Here is a 21,456-nt window from a genome sequence, read left to right on the forward strand (position 1 = left end):
TCCAGCACCTGCCTCGGCCCAGGAATGTGAGAATCAACAGCGCTGTAGATAATGACAACCCGCAGGGCGCAGCCAAGTGGTGGCACCTCCCTTACAGAAGCCAGTGCTATCCGCCCTCAGGCCGCTGGGTTACAGGCCCGCTTCCCTGGGGCGCAGGGCTGGTCTGAAGGCCTGGCCAGTTTAGCATCTCGCCTTGGCTGAGGGTCGGATCACCCTAGGACACGGCGGTCCCCACGTGCCAACACAGCATCAGGCCCGTCCGTCTTTCCAGCTGGTCCGCCCAGCCGCCCGGGGCTACTGGCGCTTGTGTGGAAGGGTCTTGCAGACTGGAGGGAAAGTCCTGTGGATCAGGGTGAGTCCGCAGAGGATGAGGAACACGCCTCCCCACCACAAGACCTCCTGGCACTCTCCGTACAACACATAGCCCAGCATGGCCTGCAGGACAGAGACAGCTGTGAGCCCCAGGGACTCGACGGTGGTGAGCGGGGACACACTCACTCCCCAGCGGCTGACTGCCCCCCGAGGGAGACCCGAAGGGAGCTATAAGTTCTGAGCATAAAACCCAGCGATCACCTTCAGCAAATCACTCTATTCATTTCTGTCTCACCTGTACAAGCCAAAAGGGTCCCTTCCTCACAGCATTGGACCCCAGCAAAGTGCAAAGAGCGAGACCAGCAAAGCCTGGCAGCTGATGCCTAGCATTTGGTGACCAGACCTGGGCCACCATGCCCACCTCCCTCAACTGCAGGGCAGAGAGGGTTCAACCCTGTCTGGTTGACCTCAGACCACCAGAGGGATCGACCTCAACCCTCCAGCTCAGGCTGGAGTTCACAGACCCCTAGTCTGCACGGGACTTCAGATGAAGGCTCTAGTCCAGAGGAATGGCGAACAGGTAGGTTTTTAACAGTTGAATTTCAATCCCACCTAATTTGAGAATTCCTCCATGTTTGAGAGATTAGAGGGCCAGAGAGCAGGGGTTATGTCACAGCCCCACCTCTGCTCCCCGCCTCTGTCCTTTCTTCTATCTGAAAAGTGCCCTCCCAGAACCCAGGTTTGAGACAGGACACCCACACCCTCAGGCTACTTACCGAGTTGAGGATGTTTGAGAAAGTCACTGTGACAGATGCTATGGCCGAAGACATGGAGAAACTGAGGCCCCGACTAAAGAATGTCCACATCAGAGAATTGGTGGTGGCCATCATAACAATGCCTATGATGCATAAGCCCACGTTCACCTGCAGGAGAAAGTGTCACTGCAGCCTTACCCACCAGCCCAGGTAGTACGACCTGCAGCCCCCTCACAGCATACCCAGGCCCCACTGAGATCCCTCCACAGCCTGGGGGGTCCCTAGTTTTCCTGCACAGAACTTCACTGAACCCTCAGTGGGCAGAAACCTGCTTTATAGCTTAAACAGAGAGGAGGTACTTATTTGGCCATCTTGCTGGCCATGAGACCTTGGGCAGAAGGAAAATGCTAATCTATAATCAGTATTTACCTTTTTGGTTCCACAATGACTGATTCTCAAAAAGCAATCCCTGAGGGTCAAGTATCTGTTATTCAGTGTTTAGCAGGAGTCAATCAGGGGCCAAGTCCTCATTTCCTGGGGTCAGGCAAAACATGACTTGGTCATGTCTCCTGCCAACCTGCACAGGCTACACTCATGTCCTACTGGGTATTTGAGAGCTCTTACTCGAGCCAGGCCCTGTGCTGAGGTTTGTTTTTTTTTTTAAAGACTTACTTATTTATACAAAAACTGGGGTACAGGCCAGATGCGCAGTGGAGGGGCGGTGAGAGGATTCACCAGAGATAGAGCAGGGAACAGAACAGGCAGAGTGACCAAAATACACTGCTGAAGGGAGCAGCAGGCGAAGCAGGAGAGGTCTGCTGAGTCATGTGGAATTCTCACCGCCCAGCTGGGATCAAACCTACACTGCAGAGGCTGCAGACAGCTTCACAGTGCTGCGCTCAGGCACCAGCACCACCAGGGAGGCCCTGTGCTGAGGTTTCTAAGTGCATTCTCATGCATTCATGAACTTCATTTCACAGATAAAGAAACTGAAGTATCCCGCAGCTTGCCTAAAGTGCAGGGCTGGTGGGAGGCGACAGGATTCAACCCCAGGCAATGTGGCTCTTGCTCTGAACCAGGACACAGCTTGCCTGGGGAAAACCACCTGAGGCTGCTGGCCTGGAGGTCCCAGGACTCACTTGGAGAACTTGCAGATTTTTTTTCTTTTTTTTTTTTTTTTTCCTTTCTGAAAGGAGAGGCTTGAGAGAAGAGAATCTTCAAAAGCCTCCAACACTAAGGATATGCAGGCAGCCTTGCTTGGTTCTAAATTAGAAACCTGATTGGGATAGGGCTGCTTGCTGGGGGTTGTGCCTATCTAAACATCAAACTCTTATTTCCTGTAACAGTTTTCCAGCAGCTAAATAAACAATGTTTTAAGTGTATCGCCCTATAATTTGCACAAAAGCACTGTACAGCCTGTGTGCCTTTTTTATAGTAGTGCTGAGAGCCTGGTGCACAACTGAAAAGACCCGCTCAGTCACTTATCTGGCTCTGGATCACTTAATTCAAGTGACATCCAACAGGATGCCAATCTCAAGCATTGCAGCTCCCACTGGATTAGTTCTAATTAGGTATAAACCTAAGGAATCAGCCCATTATCTGGGGTAGCGGCTAACCCTGGCCTGCCGCTCTAACAAGCCCAAGCTGGCTAAAGGCTCTGCAGGGCCTGGTGAAGTGCTCCCTAGCAGACGTGGGGAGGCAGTTAAAAAGTCTCAACATCAGGGAAATATCCACACCGTTTCTCTCATTCTTCCCTTATACCTAGGGTACCCCAAAATCCCCACTTTCCTGACAGCAAAGTAGGTCTCTCATAACACCCGTTAATTACGGAGTAAAATGGGCAACAGGCGTCTCACCTTGAGTCACGTGGAGAGAAATTTTCAGGCACAAGGGGCATAAAATGAGAGGTAGAGAGTGGATGTAGGAGATGTGCGTCTTCCCCAAGAGCGAACTAGCCCAACCGAAGGACAGATTTTAGGTCCCTGGTAAGGGAAGAGGCCTCAGTCCCCGACGTCTCTTACCGCCTACACTGGGTGAAGGTTTGGTTTAGCATCGAGGAAGGCTCTCCCGGCCCAGCTGACAGCGGCGCCGGGGCGGGGCACCCGGCCCAAGCGACCGGTGGAGAGGAGGCGGCGCCCTGCTCCCCCAGCCCCGCCCCGCCCCGGGGTCCGCAGAGCCCCTTCCCCGCCCGGCCCCCCGCCCGCCCGCCCGCCCGCCCGCAGCAGCGCCCCGGGCTCCACCTGGCGGCTGAAGGCCAGCTTGGCCGAGGCGGCGGCCACGGCCCCGAACGCGCCGGCGCACAGGCAGTTGAACACGCCCAGGAAGCGGCGCCGCATCGCGCCCGCCTGGAGGTGCAGGGGGAACGCGGCAGGGGCTTCAGGGTAGGCGGCCGCGGACACGGCGCCGCCCGAGGGCAGCGGGCTCGAGGCCATGGTGCCGCCGCCACCTCTCCGGGCGCCCGCCGCGCGCGCCGATGGGCTGAGCGCGCCCCGCGATTGGACAGCGGCCTCACGTGACGAGACGCTCACGTGAGCAGAGAGGCCCATTCGGCCTCCATGGTGGCCTCAAAGGGAGTGGGCGACTGGGACGGTGGGAGGCCTCCTGTGTCGGGTTCAAATTTGCCCGGGAGCACGCTGGGACCCGGGTCGGAGGCCTCCGTGGTGCTGTGATGGCTGTTGCAGAACGTTAACTGGGCCGCCCAGGAGGTTCCGTTCTTGAAACTTCATTCCAGTGTGGTTCGTCATTGGCTTCCCCTTAGAACTTGTTAAAAATACCAAATCCCAGGCCACAACCCAGGTCACTGAATCGGAATCTGCTTTTTATTTATTTTTTTTTTTTTTGGAATCTGCTTTTTAACAAGACCGCTAGGGATCAACTGCACCTTTCAGCTTGAGAAGCGCGGAATGGGGATGTGATCAATCGGAGGAGAGAGGCTTCGGCAGAGGGCAGTAGAAACCTCCAGGTTAACAAGGCCAGAGGACTGGGGTCAGGGCTTCTGACAAATCAAAGGGCCCAGATGCATACCGCCACCTTTATCTTTTTGCCTTTTCTGGACATTTCACCTAAGTGGAATCACACAATAATAGGTTTTGGGGGTCTGGCTTCTTTCACTTAGCATGTCTGAGGTTCACCCATGTTGCAGCATGTATCAGCTTATCTCTAATTGCTGAGTAGTCCATAATCAAGTGTTCATATGATTAGTAAAACGGGATATACCACTACACACCCACCTAGATGACTGTAAGAGGTGCTGGTGAGGATGTGGAGAAACTGGAGCACTCTGAGGTGGGAAAGACAAATGGCACATTTGGAAAACAGTTTGGCGGTGTCTTAAAACATTAGATACATGCTTCCTAAGTGACCCAGCAACTCCACCGATTACTCCAGGGACAGGAAATCTATGTCCACACCCAGATCTACACAAATATTTATGACAGCATTTTTCATGACAGCCTCTAACTGCAAATCGTTCAAATGTCCATCAAATGGTGAATAAATTAAATGTCAGATGTCCATCCAATGGAATATTACAATAACAAGTAACAGGTGCTGACACACATGTTAGTTCCTTGAGGGCAGAGATTTTTGCTTGCTTTGTTCTCTGGTGGTCAGTGCCCTGGCATATGGTAGGTGTTCATTAAATGAACTAATAAACGAACTGTATAAACCACTTTATTATTTTTAGAAGAATTACATTTTGAAAAATGGCCATATTTACAATCATAAAAAATGCTCATGAGAATAAAATAGAAATACAAAAATATTTTATATTGACAAGTTTGCTTTTCATACATGCTGTACAACCTTACTGCAAGTTGAGGAATTGCTATATATTGTTAGAGCTTCTGGTGTATCTAAGGAAAAAATGATCAGGCCACTGTCCACTATAAACCTTGGCGACAGATTTTATTTTAAAAAAGCAAAGGTTTCCCATTATTTACAGTTGGTTTAAGGTCTTGAAATGGGGTAGCAGCCTCTTAACAACAAATTGCTGACCATAGGAAGTAAGTGGATGCAGAACGGTCATCAGAAACCTAAGGGTCTGCCATCACCCTCCGTCCCCCACAAACACACATTTAATCAATAATCACAGTCTAATTCAGCTCCACTAAGTGTGCAAGGGTGGGCATCTTACTTTTACAAGAATTTTTCCAAATAAGTTGATGCCTGGGATTCTTATGAGTCACTCTTTTTCTTTTCTTTTAAAAATACATTTTCAGCACGCAACTTTTCTGTCTCCTGATAATTAAGAAAGAAAAAAATCAAGGCTCTAATTTTTACAGGATGAGAGCATATTACTAGCATACATTTACTTTATTTTTCAAATTAAGACCACAATTTCAATTTCTAAGCTACTTAACCTAAAACAATAATTTGATGTGCATAGATAGTAACCTGATAGAATTATGCTTGGAATAGCAGTAACTGAACTTAAGTAAGTCCCCAGAAGAAAGCAGTTAAGTGATTCAATAAATTAAATTTAAGGGGCCACCCTGGTGGCTCAAGGGGTTAAAGTCTCAACACCATCAAGCTACCACCAGCCACAACGGCACGAGTTCAATCCCTGGCCAGGGAGGTGACCCACATGGCACAGCAGACCTCTCCTGGCTCACCTGCTGCTCCCCTCAGCAGTGTATTTCAGTAAATCTGCCTGTTCTACTCCCCACTCTGTCTCTCGTGAATCCTCTCACCCACTGCATCTCTGGACTACCTCTTCTATGCATGAATACATAAATCTTTAAAAAAATTAAATTTAAATTAAATAATTATTTTAAAACAATAATTTAGAAAAATTTTCAAAGTTTACCTCAGTAAGTCTGACATTCTCCTTCTTCAGCCGCACTACATAATGAATCTTCTGATGTAAGTTTTGGTGACCTACCAACTTTCCGTTTTCCTCAGCAAGATATTCTACTTGCTTCCTTAACATTTCCATCTCCTGCAGGTAAATCAAACCAGGAAAGGAAGAATGAGCTCTCTTTATTTTTCTTTTAAAATGAAAGTATTTCATGACTTCAAGAGCATAGGCAGTGAGAGACAGAGCCCCATTTCCCAGCTTTCATGACCACATGCATCTGCATGTGCTAGAGCAACTGAACCCAGGTCATCCAAGCACGTAAAAGAGCCTTATGCTGACTGGCCCATTAATTCACCTGTCCTCAGTACACACGAAAAATGGACACGCAAACATACCTGGGATGTTCTTTCCTTTTCTTCGTACAGCTCTTCGAGCTTTGATCTAAGTTGTTCCTTTTCCTGGAATGCTTTAGATTCCAAAGTTCTGGTCCGTTCAACTTCCTCAGTCATTCTAAGGCAGTCAATCTCTTTGTTCTGAAGGGCACTCTGGACTTCTTCTAGGCTATAAGAGTAAATATCACTTTATTCCAAAGGAACACAATTATAAAACAACACTCAATAGACAGTTTTCACCCAAGCCCAGAATCCTGATTTTAAAATATCATTAATACTCAGCCCTCCACTACTACTAGCACAGGAAGATAATGAGATGCAGATATATTATTATTATTATTATTATTTAAAGATCTATTTATTTATTTATACATACAAGCACTGGGTACAGTCAGAAGCGTGGGAGGGTGAGAGAATTGACCAGAGCCAGAGCAGGGAGCAGAGCAGGCAGAAGGACCAAAGTACACTGCTGAGGGGAGCAGCGGGCGGCAGGAGAGATCTGCGCGCCATGTGGGATCCTCCTCCGGTGGCCGGGGAGCAGCTGGGGATTGAACCGGCACTGCAGAGGCTGCGGGCAGCTTTGCAACCCAGCGCTCAACCGCTGCACCACCTGGGAGGCCCCAGATATATATTTTTAATACTTTTATTTATTTATGCATACAAGAACTGGGGTGTAAGCCAGGGGTGCAGGAAATGAGAAGATTCACCAGAGACAGAGTGTGGAGCAGAAGGTCAAACAGGAGAGGTCTGCTGCGCCACGTGGGTTAGGTCCCTGACTAGGGATCAAACTCAGGCCACAGCGGTTGGCTTGATAGCACTGAGACTTTAACCCCTCCACATATTTTATTTTTTTAATTTTTGTTTTATTCAAAACTTTCATTTTGGGAAACTCCTCAAACCATTTATTAGATAATGAAAATTCAGAAAGGAAACATAGGTTAAGCCCACTTGGAGTAAATGTAATTTAAGTATTATAGTCTGCATGGTCTGTCCAGTGCTCCCTACCTTAGAGCAATCATTTGATCAATGAGTTTGATCTCCACCAGTGAGCTATCTCACATGGCATAGCAGACCTCTCCTGTCTCACTCCTCAGCAGTATATTTCAGTAGATCTGCCTGTTCTGCTCCCCACTCTGTCTCTGGTGAATCCTCTCAACACCCCCACGCCGCACCTCTGGCCTACACCCAGCTCTTATATGCATAACTAATAAATCTTAAAAAAAAAAAAGAATTAATGTTGGATACTATCTCATTCTATAATTAATTATAGCAAAATAATGAGCTTAAAAAAGAAAAAGCATTACGATAAAATGCACAGAGATGCACTTGTATCAGAATGTTACTTGGTATGATACTTAAAAAAAAAATTTACAATACAAAATTTAGGATACTCTGATTAACAGTAATTGTAATGAGAACTCAATCCAAAAGAAATATAATGCTTCAAGTCATCAATACAATAAACCTCTATAAATTAATTCCCTTTATATACATGTTTTCATTGCTAAGTTGCATAATAGGGTAACCAAAACTTTGAAATAATACATTAAATTAGATATAATTCTGAGCAGCATAAAACAGACTCAATTTCAAAGGAAAAACCAAAAATGTAAAATTTTACTTTGCTTAGAAAGTAGCAAATCTGTTATATACTTTGAAAAGAACACCATAACTTTATTTTCAGATGGCACTATTTTCAGTATGCCAAAATTTCTATCCTTTGCAGCAGTTTAAACCTATAATGAAATATTTTAGATATAAAGTCTACTTCAAAAAATGTGCTTTAGGATACTCAGTGTTTCAAAATTCTTTTAGGAGACAAAACAAGCAAAACTGTCTGTTCCTGATGAGTATCTAGCCAGAGAACCCATTATCTTTCCAGTGTTTTATCGTTTTATTTGGTAATACTAACCAGTTTATTTATTTTGAACAGAAATGATACTTTAACTTGTCAAAAGAAATAGGTTATTTACAAGATTACATAAACATGAAAACTAAATGAATAAATTCATCTATAGACAACAGAGAGACCCAGACCACCACCCTAAGAAAGCAGAGGATTGAGCTATGGGTCTCAAGGTTTTAAATCAGAGGAAACCAGAAGTGAAAAGGGAGACCTAGGCAGTTATACTGTTCTCTGTTCAGGAGGAGAAAACCATCACTTCCTTAAGGGAAGCTAAGTTTTTTTTGGCCCTTAAGTTTCGTTTTGTTTTAAAGAACCCCCTTTAAATGCCCCTTTAGCAAATGGTATTTAAGAAAATAATTTTGTAAATATTAGTTTAAAAACAGCATGTTCACATGTTACTGAAGGAGAATAAAGACAAGATCAACAACTCGTACTGCAAAATAGTATACTTACTCTGCCTTCATTTTCAGCATTTCTTCAACTAATTTATTCTACAGAAAGACAAAAGCAAAAAGAAAAAATGGCTTAAGTTCTTAAATAACATTGCTAAAAAAAGACAGAAAATAGTCTACTCTCCCTCGTGGTAGTAAAATCAACTAAGTCATCATCTTTTTCCACAATCCCAGGTAAACACACATGGGAGCCTTGCAGCACTGTGCCCCCAAAGGCCTAAGAGGCACTGGTCCTGGCTGCTAAGTGAGAATTCTGAGTTTCTGAGCAGCAGGTTCACCATCTAAGCACGATGACAAATTCATTCTTAATTTTCAACTATGTCTAAATGCTGGCAGTAAATACTGAACAGTAGGAATACAGAAAAAAGAAATTCTAATAGTAAAATTACTTCCAAAATATATAATCATAGATGCTAAATATAAAAAGTATTTTTCAAACAAGAAACAATTATGTTAAAAACAAACCTTAGCAAGTCTTTCTTTGATCATTTCTTCTTGTTCACTCTTCAGCTGTTGACTGTCTGGATGATTCTGCTCACTGTACAGATGAAGAAGGGAAGATGGGGAGGCACTGTCAAGTGTATTCAAGTATCAATTTCTCATCTTTCATGTGAAGCAATGTCAAGTTGTATAAAGGAAACTAACTCAGTGGTGACTAGGTCAAGTCAGCACAGGTGATAAACATGATCAACGCATGGGGAGGAAATAAGGCACTTCCCCAATGTTCTATATGGACTGGATCCTCATGTAAGAGGCATGAGGCTATGAGATAAAGTATTTTAAATTGTAGCTTTATAAATGATCTGGAAACATTCAATATTCCATGCTCAAACTAACTTAACAAGAAAGAACACTAAATAAAAGGCTTTAATAAGAGGAATGTGTAGGTCCTCCCCTGGTGGTGCAGCCTTTGAGCGCTGGGCTGTGAGGCTGCCCACAGCCTCTGCAGTGCCAGTTTGATCCCCGGCTGCTGGGTGTAGTGGACCTCTCCTGCCTCACCCCCTGTTCCCCTCAGCAGTGTATTTCGTCAGTCTGCCTGTTCTGTTCTCTGCTCTGGTGAATTCTCTCACCCTCCTGCGCTTTTGACTGTACCCAGTGCTTGTATAAATAAATAAATTAATCTTTTAAAATAAATAAAGATTTAAATATAGATTGTTGGCATTTAAATACAGATTGTTGGCATCGCTACCATTACGACCCTCAAATATCTGTTGTCACATTTAGGGTTTGGGCAGTGTATCTCAGGGCTGATTCTGGACAGGGAGAGGCATGAATGGGAAGGTTGTTGTTAAAGACCTTCTGGCAACAGTATGGACAGCAGATACCCCTGACCTGGGAAGCCAGATTAAGTCAGGGCCTCCAATGCAAATACAAATCCCTTTTGAGTCACTTCAACTCACTACATGATGTGATAGGACACACTCAACTCCAACGTTCACTCAGAAAGTCAACAAAAGGCAGGACTATAACTCTACCTCATAAACTGAAAGACCACCCTCTACCAAGTGACTCCCCTCTGCCAAACACTGTAGCCAGCATCTTATTATTTTTAGTCTTTAAAATAATAAGACTTGTAAGGGAGTTATCATTTTCCTCATTTAATTGCCAAGAAAACAGAAGATCTAGTGATTTACAAATGTATTCAAAGTCACAACACTTTCAAGTGTCAGACACAGGACCTGGCTGAGAGTGGGTGCCCCGACACTACAACTGTGCCATGAGCAAATGCAACTATTAATAGGAAACTGCCTGAGCTGAAGCCGGAACACACAGGGCAAAACCTCAACCCAGAGCTGCTGCTCAGGGGCTTTCCTTGGACCATGAATCATGAAGCAGAACCAACTGATAGGAAATTCTTCCCTTTTCTGCAGAACCTTTTGCCTGCAGGACCTCTCGAACCATGTCTTGTTGCCGTATTTATTTGCTCCCTTTTTATAAATAGAAATAGACAATTTGGTTCGATTCATTTCCATAGTTCTACAACAATGCAGAGGTTAACAGAGCAGGCAAGTCTGAATGCCTCCTTCTCCCACTTTGGAAAAAGCAATACTTTCATCAGATAGGTTGCAAAAGCAACCAATGGATTATCTTCTAGATAAGGGGGAGCAACATGCACGCTGTGACTCCAATTTAATCTACGTAGGCCAAGATTTATTCACAGAGTTCGGGTGGCTTGTTCTAACCTGTTGTCCTTTTGTCTTTTAATATCCAGACGACCCTGCAGGAGCCAGTTTTTCTCTCTTAACTGCTCAGCTTCCAGGCGTAGGTTTTCCATTTCACACAACTGCTCCTAATAACACATCAAAGCACGTCTTTTCAGAAAACGCATTATAGAAGGGGTGATTCTATTCCCCAAGGCCATGACTGAGACAAATTTTCTTCTTTTAAGCTCCTCCTATGCTCAGGACACTACACTGAGGCTCAGCAGAAAAGCAATCAACTACTACTAGCTCTATGGGTCTAGAGGGTCATACCCTCAATGTCTTAAACCATCCCTTATTAACACAAAATAATTCCTTTAAATCTTTGAGAAAAGATGACAAAATGTGTCTGCTTTGGTAAATGTTCTATTTGATTCTATTTAAAATATTCTACTTAAAAAACAAAACAAAATAATTAAAAAAAAATACAGCCCACCTCTGAAAATATTTAATTGGATCCTAACTTGAATCATAGCATTACTATCCAGAAGAAATACTTGACTACAAGCAGTCTTTTTCTCACCTACTTGTGCTTATCTATTGCTTGATTTCTTTTAACCTGACCCAATTTTTCCTAAATACCAAAATCATGCCAATCATGTGGCTGTGGGGAACATCCACATGTCTGACAGCAGCGCACTAAGAGTTGCTTTAAATAAATAACAAAGGTCAGTCAGAGAACACTTTTCTTTGCCCATCCTTAAGTTCTGTGCTGTTTGAATTGTCTCCTCAGTAATCTGAAGGATACTGCTTACATAATTTCTTGAAAAAAAATTATCCAATTACCTTCATTCTGAGGATTTCAGCATTTTTGACTTCTCTCTCTTCATTTAGCTTTGTTATGAGATGTTGCAAAGAAATCTTAGTGGCTCTTCCATCTTCTATTTCCTGTTCTTGTGTTTCCAGAAGCTTTGCCAAATGCGTTTGAAAATGAGGTGGTGTTTTAGGACTCTTAAAAATAAAATAAAATAAAATCTTATCCAAATACCCAATTAAGTCATGCTATATAAGATTTCATTTTAAATGTAAATGGCCAAGCACATAAATAATACTCAGGCTAGTATGTTCTTTTTTCAAGTAAAAAAATAAAAAGCTAGTATCTTCTTACCAAGTGAAAAGCAAAAAACATATTAGTGAAAATATTTTTCCATAAGCTACAGTCTAGTAATTTCCAAGCTTTTATCACTCATAAAACTATACCTTGTGAAATGTACTTCTCAGAAAAGTACCTGGGGATACTTGGCGGCAGAATCCATCACATGTTCCAGCTGCCTCATTTTGAAGTTATATTCATTCTTTTTCTGTTCTACTTCTTCTTTCTTTTGGTTGAGCTGGGGAAATGGAATAGATGTTAGGTTACAAGTTAGAAAAATAACATGAGGCACATGGTCCAATTAGAACAGACAAGCTTCCCAAGCTACATGGAAATAAGCTGTTTACATTATTTTTTCAGGAACAGATAAATTCAAAAAGCAGTAAATTATTAAAATAACAAATCTCAACAATTTTCATAAATGATTACATATGTATTTTTATCTCAAATCATATTGTTTTATTTATTGTATGCATAAAGTCAGGTAACATCATGCCTCCATTTCCTTTCTGCAAAACAATTATTTTAAAGTAATACGAAATCTAGGGTTGCCTTTTGTAGCTGTATAACTTAGTTACTACTAATTATACTAATCTTCCTTTATATGACAATTTACATTTTTATAAAAATAAGCCTTCCCTTTTAAGCTCCAGAGGTAATAAAAGGTTTTAAGAAAAATACAAAATAGCCAAAAGAACAATAAAAATCAATCACAACCTTACCATAGTGATTAGAACTTGCTTGTGGAGGTAGGCAGAGGGGCAGCTAAGCAAGCATGAACTCATGTGAACAACCAAGTCATTAAGACCTGCAGTGTAGTACCCAGATAACCCACCCCTTTGTACACAGATTAGCTGAGGCAAGGCCCATCACACATGACAACCTCAGTCATGCATCATTCTTCCTGCCCCACCCTCTCCATCTGCTTTCCTGCATCTTACCTCTTGCTGAAGTTCCTGGATCAGGGCTTCCTTCCTGGAAAGCTCCTCCTCAGCAGAATGCAGTAGCCCAGAGTGCTTTTTTGAGGCCTCAGTAAGCATGTTCAGCTGTTCAGTGGCATGAGCCAGGTCCTCACAGAGCATATCTCTCTGATAGAAGACAAAGAAGAATTTCTTAATTGTGGGTCTCCAAGAAGGCTCTGCAAACATCACTATGTAGGATTTTTTTAAACGTTAAGGAAGTTTGAAAGTAAAACTGTCATTTTTGGCTCACACTAAAGACATACACTGAGCACTTATAAGGTGCCAAGCAGTATTGTGAACACGTTCCAAGTATTATTGCCTTGTTTCATCTTCACAACACCTTATGTGACAGTATGTTAGCTCTACTTTAAAACTGTGACAAATGAGGTACAACAGAGAGAAATATAACTTTCACAAGGTAATCAGCCACAATTCAACTTTTTAGTGGTCTAATACCAAGGTCTATGCACCAAATAACTTATTTCCCTACTCTTATTATCCTTTGACTCATTTAGTTCAATTTTTACCTTCCTACATTGTGTGTTAGTGATTTCAAATCCTTTCTAAGATACAGGAGGATATAAATACAAATCACTGAGTATACCACCTATCCAGCAGCATGCATAAAATGATTTCATTCCCCAGGTCTCTATATTTTTTCCACCTCTTAGATGTACACAGAACCACTTATATTTACCTAGGTGAAAACTGGCATCCACTGACTGCTTCCTCCTGCACTGCACCTATCCAATTTTGGATACCAACAGCGGTCAACTATTGTTCTGAAACACTTCTCAATTTTATCTCACCCATTAATTTCCACTAGAACTACTGGTTGGGATCAAGTTCCAGGCCTTCTGCTTGGACTTAAAATCTACCTTGCTCAATTCCTTAAGATACAGTTGATCCTCCTCAAGAGCCTTTATACACAGGCTCAGTGTGTCACACACAACCTCAGCTCTTGCACCCCCAGCCCATTACACCCAACTGATCCTCTTGCTGAGGACACTCCAGAAACATTCACAGCTGCCAAACTTCCCTCCCAAGCAAAGTCTTGTACAAATACTATCACCTCTGGGAAGCTCCATGGAATTCTCTAAGCATAATTGCTTCCCTCCCTCCCTTTTCTGTGCTTCTTTGTTACAGCTATGTCTTAAACTTGATTGTATACTTTGAGGTAAATAACAGCGTTTCTATCATCCTTCCATTCCCAAATCACAAGCCAGGTTCAGAGTGTATGGTATTTGGGCTTAATAAATATTTGTTGAATTTGAAGAATGAATGAACTAATGAATGAATAAATAAATATCTGTTGAATTTGTTTCATGGGTAGAACAGTTTAGCAAGAAAAACCTTATTTCTAAAGCAAGTGCCACGCAGTATACACAGTGGGATATCATCTGTGAAAAAAGGGAAAACTAAAGACATGTAGAATTTGCCTAAAATAGCTCTGGAAGGAATGTGTGTTGCTTGAAATTTTAAATTTTGAAGATATGATAGTACTTCTTAATTTTTTTAGAATACAAGTGGTTACCCAGAGTTCACCTGGTAACTAGTCCTTCCATCACTCCCTCTGCTACCGCTACTTCCCAGGAAATGCAGTTTCCACCCTGCTCCCCTTTCCAAAGAGGGTCTGTTATAGGGAGTTAGCATGGTGTCAGCAAAAATGAACAGAAACAAATTAAATCAATAAAATGACAATTTCAGTGTTATTAATTGCCTCATGACCTAGGGAAAATGACTTATTCCCTTAAAAAAATCCTGAATTTAGTTAGTAATAATCTCCACACACATGATAACAAGTAAAGAGCCATCTACCTCAATGTCCTCAGAGAGTATTCTCAGTCTAAGGCTTTCTTTCAGATCCAGAATTTCCATTTCCTGCCTCTTAACCAACACTTTGGTCTCTTCTTTGTCAGTCAAAGCAGAATTGTATTTGCACTGCAGAAAAGAAGGCATGACACATGAGCTGTCTGCTTTATTATTTGTTTATATTCAGATTAAAATAACGTAAGTATGAGTCTTAGTTCCAACGTGATAACCAGAATAACACAATTCAATAAATACTTGTTAACTGAAGTAACAGAAGAACAATGTGTGAACAGTAAAGAAGTGGAGAAGTCCCATGGTATCAGTGAAACACATCTGGTTTTGTCAACCTTCTCAGGACACAGCATCCAGAAATAAATGTGGAGTACAGAAAAGCGAGGAACATTGACAAAAAGCTTCATCTTGGCCCAAAGTGAAGGAGGAAGCATCAACATTTATATATATCCAGGCTACATATAAACTTAGATATATCCAGGAAAAATAAACAGCAAAGTGATAAGTATGTTAAGAAAAAATAAAGTCCAATAATGGAAAAACAACCTCTGTTTCCATATAATGAATGTGTCTGAATGTAACTCTTCAAGTAAGTACAACACATAAACTTAACTATCACAGGCAACAAGCAGTCTGTTTCTGATCAGCAATTCACAAGTAGTGCATAGAGCTTACCTCAGGTTAGGGAAATCTGAGAATTCTGCAGCCTACAGGCTACTTGCACGTTGCCACATAAGAATACCACAAGTCCAGCAAATACAGAAACCTGCTGAGCTTTAACTAATATTTCCAAGCCTATTTGACTACAAAATCTTTTTTTCTGGTGGAGCCTGTGAAGAGTGCTTCATGCTCAAATTTACGGTCTTGCTGGTAACAGAACTTACATTTATGTCCTTCAGTTCTTGTTTCAGAGTGTCTACTGTTTCTGTTTTCTGTTTCTCTGACGTTCTTAGCTCCTGGATCTGGCTCATGAGATCAGCTACAACTTCCTGACAAGGACAGAAACATTATCTTCATATCCAAGGACACTGAGAGGACCACTTTCAAATTAGAAATCATGTATCTTTCCTAAAGACATCAGAAGTCAACTTTAATTTAGCAAAATATCATGTCACATTACTTTATTACCAAATTACATTTTAATGGCCTTATGCCATTTTAATCAATTACTTTAGTTTTAATGAATGAATAAGAAGTATACAAATAAGGAATTTATAGCTAATTTTATTATTTGCACATACATATTCTTTTTATTATTCTAGTTAAACAACAGGGACTTGAGAATTTGTACCATGGGACTCAGAGGTAACAAGAAAGGGTGGCACTAGCAGCATACTACTTAGGGGCAGAATGAGTTTTAGAAACACTGCTATCAGAGTGAGGAAATATTATGGTCTTGAAGTTACATGGAGAATTATACAAAAAAATACATACTCTAGCTACCTTGGATGAGCAAGGCTTAAATGCATGCAGAAATGCTGGCTATCAGTCACCCTGGGAGACTGTTAAAGATGCATTTATAGAGACAATGTAGAGGGATGTAGCTTTAACCTCTTCCTACCTTATCAGTATCTCTAGACTTCTTCAAAGAACTGATTATTTTTTCAGTAGCACATAAAGTCTCTTCTAGTTTCTGTACTTTTGCCATCTATGGAAAACCAGAAAAAAATTAAATCATAAACTACGCACACAATACGTACATGATGAAAAAACTGAAATCTGCCTTTCATATACCGTGTACACCAGGTATAACATTTGAAAATAACATTTATGGGGAGACCACCAACAAATTATTATTATAGCCACCCGAGAATTACAAAAACAAGAATTGAAAGACACAGTCACCAGTGCCTGCCTGGAGGCGCAAGGGGTTAAGTAGCAGCACTATGAACCTATGCGCAGGCACTGCAGCATGGCTTCAATCCCTGTTCAGGGAGCTACCCACATGGCACAGCAGACCTCTCCTGTCTCACTCACTGCTCTCCTCAGCAGTGTATTTCAGTCAGTCTGCCTGTTCTGTTCCCCACTGTCTCTGGTGAATCCTCTCACCCCCAGCACCTCTGGCCTGTGCCTCAGTTCTTGTATGCATAAATAAATGAATCTTTAAAAAAAAAAAGATATAATCACCCCAAAATTCCATATTTTTATTACCATTTTCAACACCTGAAAGTTGAAACAGTTTTTATAATAAACTAAAATAAAATAAAAGTTACACAGCCCACACCTTATAGTCAGCACACACAGCATTTACCTGCTGCTCACACTTGGCCATCTCTTTCTGCTTCTCCTGACGTACAACCTCAAGAGCTTCTAAGATTTCTCTGGAAGAGAAAAATTATCTTTTACTCTATTTCATTCACGGAACTGAGTCTATTCAATCTCTTCTAATCTCAGAAGAGATTCAACGCAATGCTGCTGCACTTTATTAGGCACATAGTTGGTGGTGGGCATTTTATTTCAGCAGGGGGTTGTTAACTTGGAACTGTTTCTTCACAGTTATTTAATGAGAACCCACTTTTGTGCCACAAATTTCTTTTTCTTTAGGGTACTTAGGAGCCCCTAACAGATATAGCATTCATTCCCTATCTCTCTGAGGTAGAAAGAGAATAGGGATGTTTTGTTCACTGTTAACACCTCTAAATACTGTAATTTATAGAACATTGCCAGTTTGTTGGATATCACTAAGTGTTTGAATGAATGACTAAATGTTAATTATGTTTCTCAATTAGGTACATGTATCCATGATATGTATTCACCAGTATCCCAGGGCCTAGAAGAAAATTTGCCTCATAGTAAGAACTCTTTTAGTATCTATTGAACAAAAAATCTTTTTCATTAGAGTAATAATCATCCTGTTGACTAAGAGCAAGAGACTAACAGTGATCACCAAGGAAAACAACTTGGAAAGAAGGGAAGACAACAGCATTCATTTTAAGGGACAGGGGGTGGAGCAGAGGGGAATAGCTAGAAAAAGAATGATAGAGACAGAAAAAAAATCAGTATCCACTTTTCAATAATAAAAGGAACAATGAGAAGTCCTCTTTTCATACAGACTGTGCCATAGAAAGTCCTGAGTTCTGATCACCAGCAATAGCTAATCATTTAAAAAAGGCCATAGTTAGCTACTGAAAGTTCTGAAAAATTAAGTTCTCTACAAACTAACTTTATACAGAAGAATTTGATCTTTATCTTGAATGCTTTTTTTTTTTTTTAAAAGAAAACTGTTGTAAAGAAAGGGGTGGGGTGGTAAATGATATTCTAGTCAACTAACGGAAAAGATAAATAGCACTCACTTAGAACTGTTTTCTTTATCTTCTTCAAATTGTAATAATAATTTGTTATTGCGCTCTTTTTCAGCCTCAAAAAGCTCCACCAAATTCTAAAAGACAAAGTCATATTAGATTTTAAGTGATCATTACTGGTAATAAGCAGTCAACCAATATACACGGTGTTTTTGATGCAGCAGGCACTGTAGATCAGTACAGGATCTAGGAAGAGGTCCAAACAACCCTTGCCCATCACTCCAGTGAACACATTTCCAGGCCAAATCCACCAACAACCCTTCCAAACTTACATTCAGATCAGATTTCAGAGTTTCATTTTCTTTTTTGCAGTTTTGAAGGTTTTTTGAAAGTTGGTCAATTTCAAACTTCATTACTTCTTGTAAATTCTCCAAGGAATCCTGCAGGCAGGCTTTGCTCTCAAGAAGCTTCTCATTTTCAAATCTTTATCAGAAAAACATTTTTACAATGGTTAATATAAACATTAAAGGCTAGTTCGACTATTTGTAGTTTAATTTATCCCATCTACAGACTATTCCCAATGTACAGAAGCCTTGACTGAAACAAAGCTCCTCACGAACTTGTGAAATGTCCATGATGCATAAATGTGCCAGTCATACTTTCCAGAGAGGAATGGGACAAACCAGGTGGGCTTAGCAGACAACAGCCAAATACTTCCTCACTCTTTCCCCCCAAGTTTCAGCCAGCCATGCTTTATTGATAAGCAACTGTTGGCAGTAAGACTCACTTAGGGAATAACGGACCTAACCTTCATGTAAGCTAGGGAATGGCCAGTAATTTAGTTTCACTGGTAGTTCAACTCCATCTGTCACATATTTTCCCTACTCTAGGAAGTTTTTTTTTAAGATAGCAAATGTGGATTCCATCTAAGAAAGAAAAATTCCTTGGCATAGAACTATCTTGTAATTCACGTGATTATTCACTGCTTTTTTGACTACCATCCTCTTGCACCCCTCCTCAACAACTGTGATATGCCCAAACACCCAGAGCTCAGTCAAGAACTAGTCATCAATCTGATCTCTATACCATCCAAATCAGATGTCTCAGCTTACATGAAGAAGGTTATTAGATACAGATCTACCTGCTTTACTAACTCAAAGCAGAGCAGGAGCAGATGGTATAAATTAGTTGCTTAAGTTATAAATAGGGGCCTCCCTGGTGGCCCAAGGGGTTAAGATACAGCACTATGAAGCTATTCTGCAGCCACTGTAGCATTGATCCCCAGCCAGGGAGGTGACCCAAAGGTGCAGCAGACCTCTCCTGTCTCACCCGCTGCTCCCCTCATCAGTGTATTTCAGTCAATCCGCCTATTTTGTTACTCACTCTGTCTCTGGTGAATCCTCACACACACACCCCCCCCACACACACACCTCTGGCCTGTACCCCAGCTCTCGTATGCATAAATACATAAATCTCTAAAAAAAAAAATTTTTTTAAATTAAATTCAATAGTTGCTTACTAAGCACCTTTTCTCAAATGACAAGTCACGCATTATCACATCCAAATGTCCATTACTAAATTACTGCCATAGAATCATGAAATAGTACCCAAAACACAAAATGTTTTTCATTATGTGATACAAAATGTTAAAATTAGTAAGAAAAAAACAGTGAACACACAAATAACTTAACATCTTACAGTGTTTCAAGATTATCAGCACGTGATTAACCAGCTACCTTCTGGAGTATTATTGTGGACAGTGGTGATCAAATGTTAATTTGGTCAACTTCATAATGTCTCTTCGTCTAGTAAAAACCCACTTTTCCCTCTGGAACAGGCACAAAACTAGGTTGGAACAATACACTCTCAAGCCCTGTTAAGTGACTAGTCCAAAGATAAGCAGATGACACATTCAAATTTTCCCTGGGATTGATGTGTGTTGACAGGATTCCTTTACAGGGGTTGCTATGCTGGGATCCAGTATATGGAGCTGTCAGGCAATGTGTTCCCAGAGACACAGAAGAAGGTCCATAAACTAGGAGAGAATAAGGTCAATACAGATAGGGGAGCAGAGAAGGGAAGCAGTGGAGAGAGTGAGAATATAAGTATAAGCACTGACAATATTGTCTGAGGCTTAATCTAGTTTGTCCCTAAAATCAAAATCACATCAGGGGCTTCCCAATATTGTGGGCCAATAAATTATCTTTTTGTGTGTTTAACTAGTTTGAGTTGAGTTTATAGCACTAGCACTTCAAGAAGCCCTGGGTTATAGGCAATCAGGCAACAGTACCTGACATTATCTAGTTGAAGCTGTATATGCACGTATCTTTCAGAAAGGCCACTGAGTTCTTTCTCCTGACTCTCTCTGAATGAGCTATACTCCAATTTCACAGAAGATAGCTCCTTGTCTGCAGAATGAAGAACTACTCGAAGGTCATGCACCTCACTTTTCAAAACTAAAAAACAAACAAAATAAATCTTCAATGGTTTCCTTACATATATTTTTTACAAAGCAGGCAAATAAAATTGATACTCTTCATATAATCAACAAAAACAAGTTGAAGATAACATCTGAAGAAACAATGTTAAACAAGTGGTAGGTACCCAGGAGCACTGGGTTTCCTATTTTGGTTTTTGGTATATTTCTACCAAAAAGGGAAGTTATACATCCCACAGGTCACTCAACTTTCTACATTTCTCCTGTAGAATGTACATCAAAAATCTTAACAAAAAAGAAAAAAAAATCAAAACATTTAACAGATTTTAAGTGACCTTACGTATTGAAATAGCTCTTAGAAATGCACCAGAACTTTCTAATACGGGTGAAGCATCTCTAGACTACTAAAGAAACTCTAACTAGAATTAAATTAGATAACTTTTTAGATCAAATATCTTGAAGAAAGGAGACATACACTGGAAACAACTGGGAAGCAAATGCTACTCCCACATCTAAGTTTTGTAAGTATTAAAACTTTACTTATCACATGAACCCAAAACACTTCATTGTCAATCAAAGTAGTGTTAATACTTTCAGCAAACATCTGTAACATCTGTTTGTGAGCAGTCAAGCGAAAAATACCCTCATGCTCTATAACTATTACCACTGACAGGCAAACTAGTCTGGTCATATAATTTAAAAAATAAACCACAGAAAACAACCAAAAGCATAAGGATCATGTTTCCTAATATGAGTAAAAAGCTCCTAGATTCATTCAGGGTACAAAGCACCAACTATTCAAACTTACAGTCATTCTTAGTTTGAGTGTCTTGAAGCTGGTTGTCAAGATTATGCAACTGTGAAAGATACTCTTGCTGCTGTTTGGTCCAATCAGTTCTTTCTGATGAAAAAAGCTTTGGAAAAGAAGTAAATTTACTGGAAATATAACACTGGCATGTTTAGACACTCCAAATCATTGTTTCTGTTTTCAAAATCTAGTTTGGTTTTGTTTTTAAAATCTATTTTTAAGGCCTCAGACCAGAAGAAAATTGGTCTCTCCCAAGAGCTATGGTGAAGATAAC

At 41.0% G+C, this 21,456-nt stretch overlaps 2 protein-coding genes across 2 annotated transcripts in view; both read right to left on the bottom strand.

Moving 5' to 3' along the window:
- Positions 1–294: 294 nt before the first annotated feature.
- TMEM42 (transmembrane protein 42) lies at positions 295–3,597 on the bottom strand (the record flags this gene model as incomplete). The annotated part of the gene is made up of 3 exons (XM_084247597.1): positions 3,308–3,597; positions 1,089–1,235; positions 295–435 (listed from the first exon to the last, which is right to left on the bottom strand). The coding sequence occupies exons 1-3, from the start codon at positions 3,497–3,499 to the stop codon at positions 295–297; spliced, it is 480 nt and encodes a 159-aa protein (XP_084103723.1). The 5' UTR covers positions 3,500–3,597.
- A 1,646-nt stretch (positions 3,598–5,243) lies between these two features.
- The window catches only part of KIF15 (kinesin family member 15), a gene marked incomplete at both ends in the record, with an annotated part of 53,577 nt that continues 37,364 nt past the window's right edge, over positions 5,244–21,456 (bottom strand). Inside the window, 17 exons of the mRNA XM_084247404.1 lie at positions 5,244–5,306; positions 5,875–6,006; positions 6,261–6,426; positions 8,617–8,654; positions 9,081–9,153; positions 10,799–10,905; positions 11,603–11,767; positions 12,046–12,147; positions 12,851–12,997; positions 14,690–14,812; positions 15,580–15,684; positions 16,257–16,343; positions 16,947–17,016; positions 17,989–18,074; positions 18,270–18,420; positions 20,228–20,393; positions 21,183–21,288. Coding sequence (XP_084103530.1) covers positions 5,244–5,306; positions 5,875–6,006; positions 6,261–6,426; positions 8,617–8,654; positions 9,081–9,153; positions 10,799–10,905; positions 11,603–11,767; positions 12,046–12,147; positions 12,851–12,997; positions 14,690–14,812; positions 15,580–15,684; positions 16,257–16,343; positions 16,947–17,016; positions 17,989–18,074; positions 18,270–18,420; positions 20,228–20,393; positions 21,183–21,288 — 1,887 coding nt within the window. The remainder of the gene's footprint in view (positions 5,307–5,874; positions 6,007–6,260; positions 6,427–8,616; positions 8,655–9,080; positions 9,154–10,798; positions 10,906–11,602; positions 11,768–12,045; positions 12,148–12,850; positions 12,998–14,689; positions 14,813–15,579; positions 15,685–16,256; positions 16,344–16,946; positions 17,017–17,988; positions 18,075–18,269; positions 18,421–20,227; positions 20,394–21,182; positions 21,289–21,456) is intronic.

This window comes from Talpa europaea, assembly GCF_964194135.1.
Source record: "Talpa europaea genome assembly, chromosome: 11".
Lineage (NCBI taxonomy): Eukaryota > Metazoa > Chordata > Mammalia > Eulipotyphla > Talpidae > Talpa > Talpa europaea.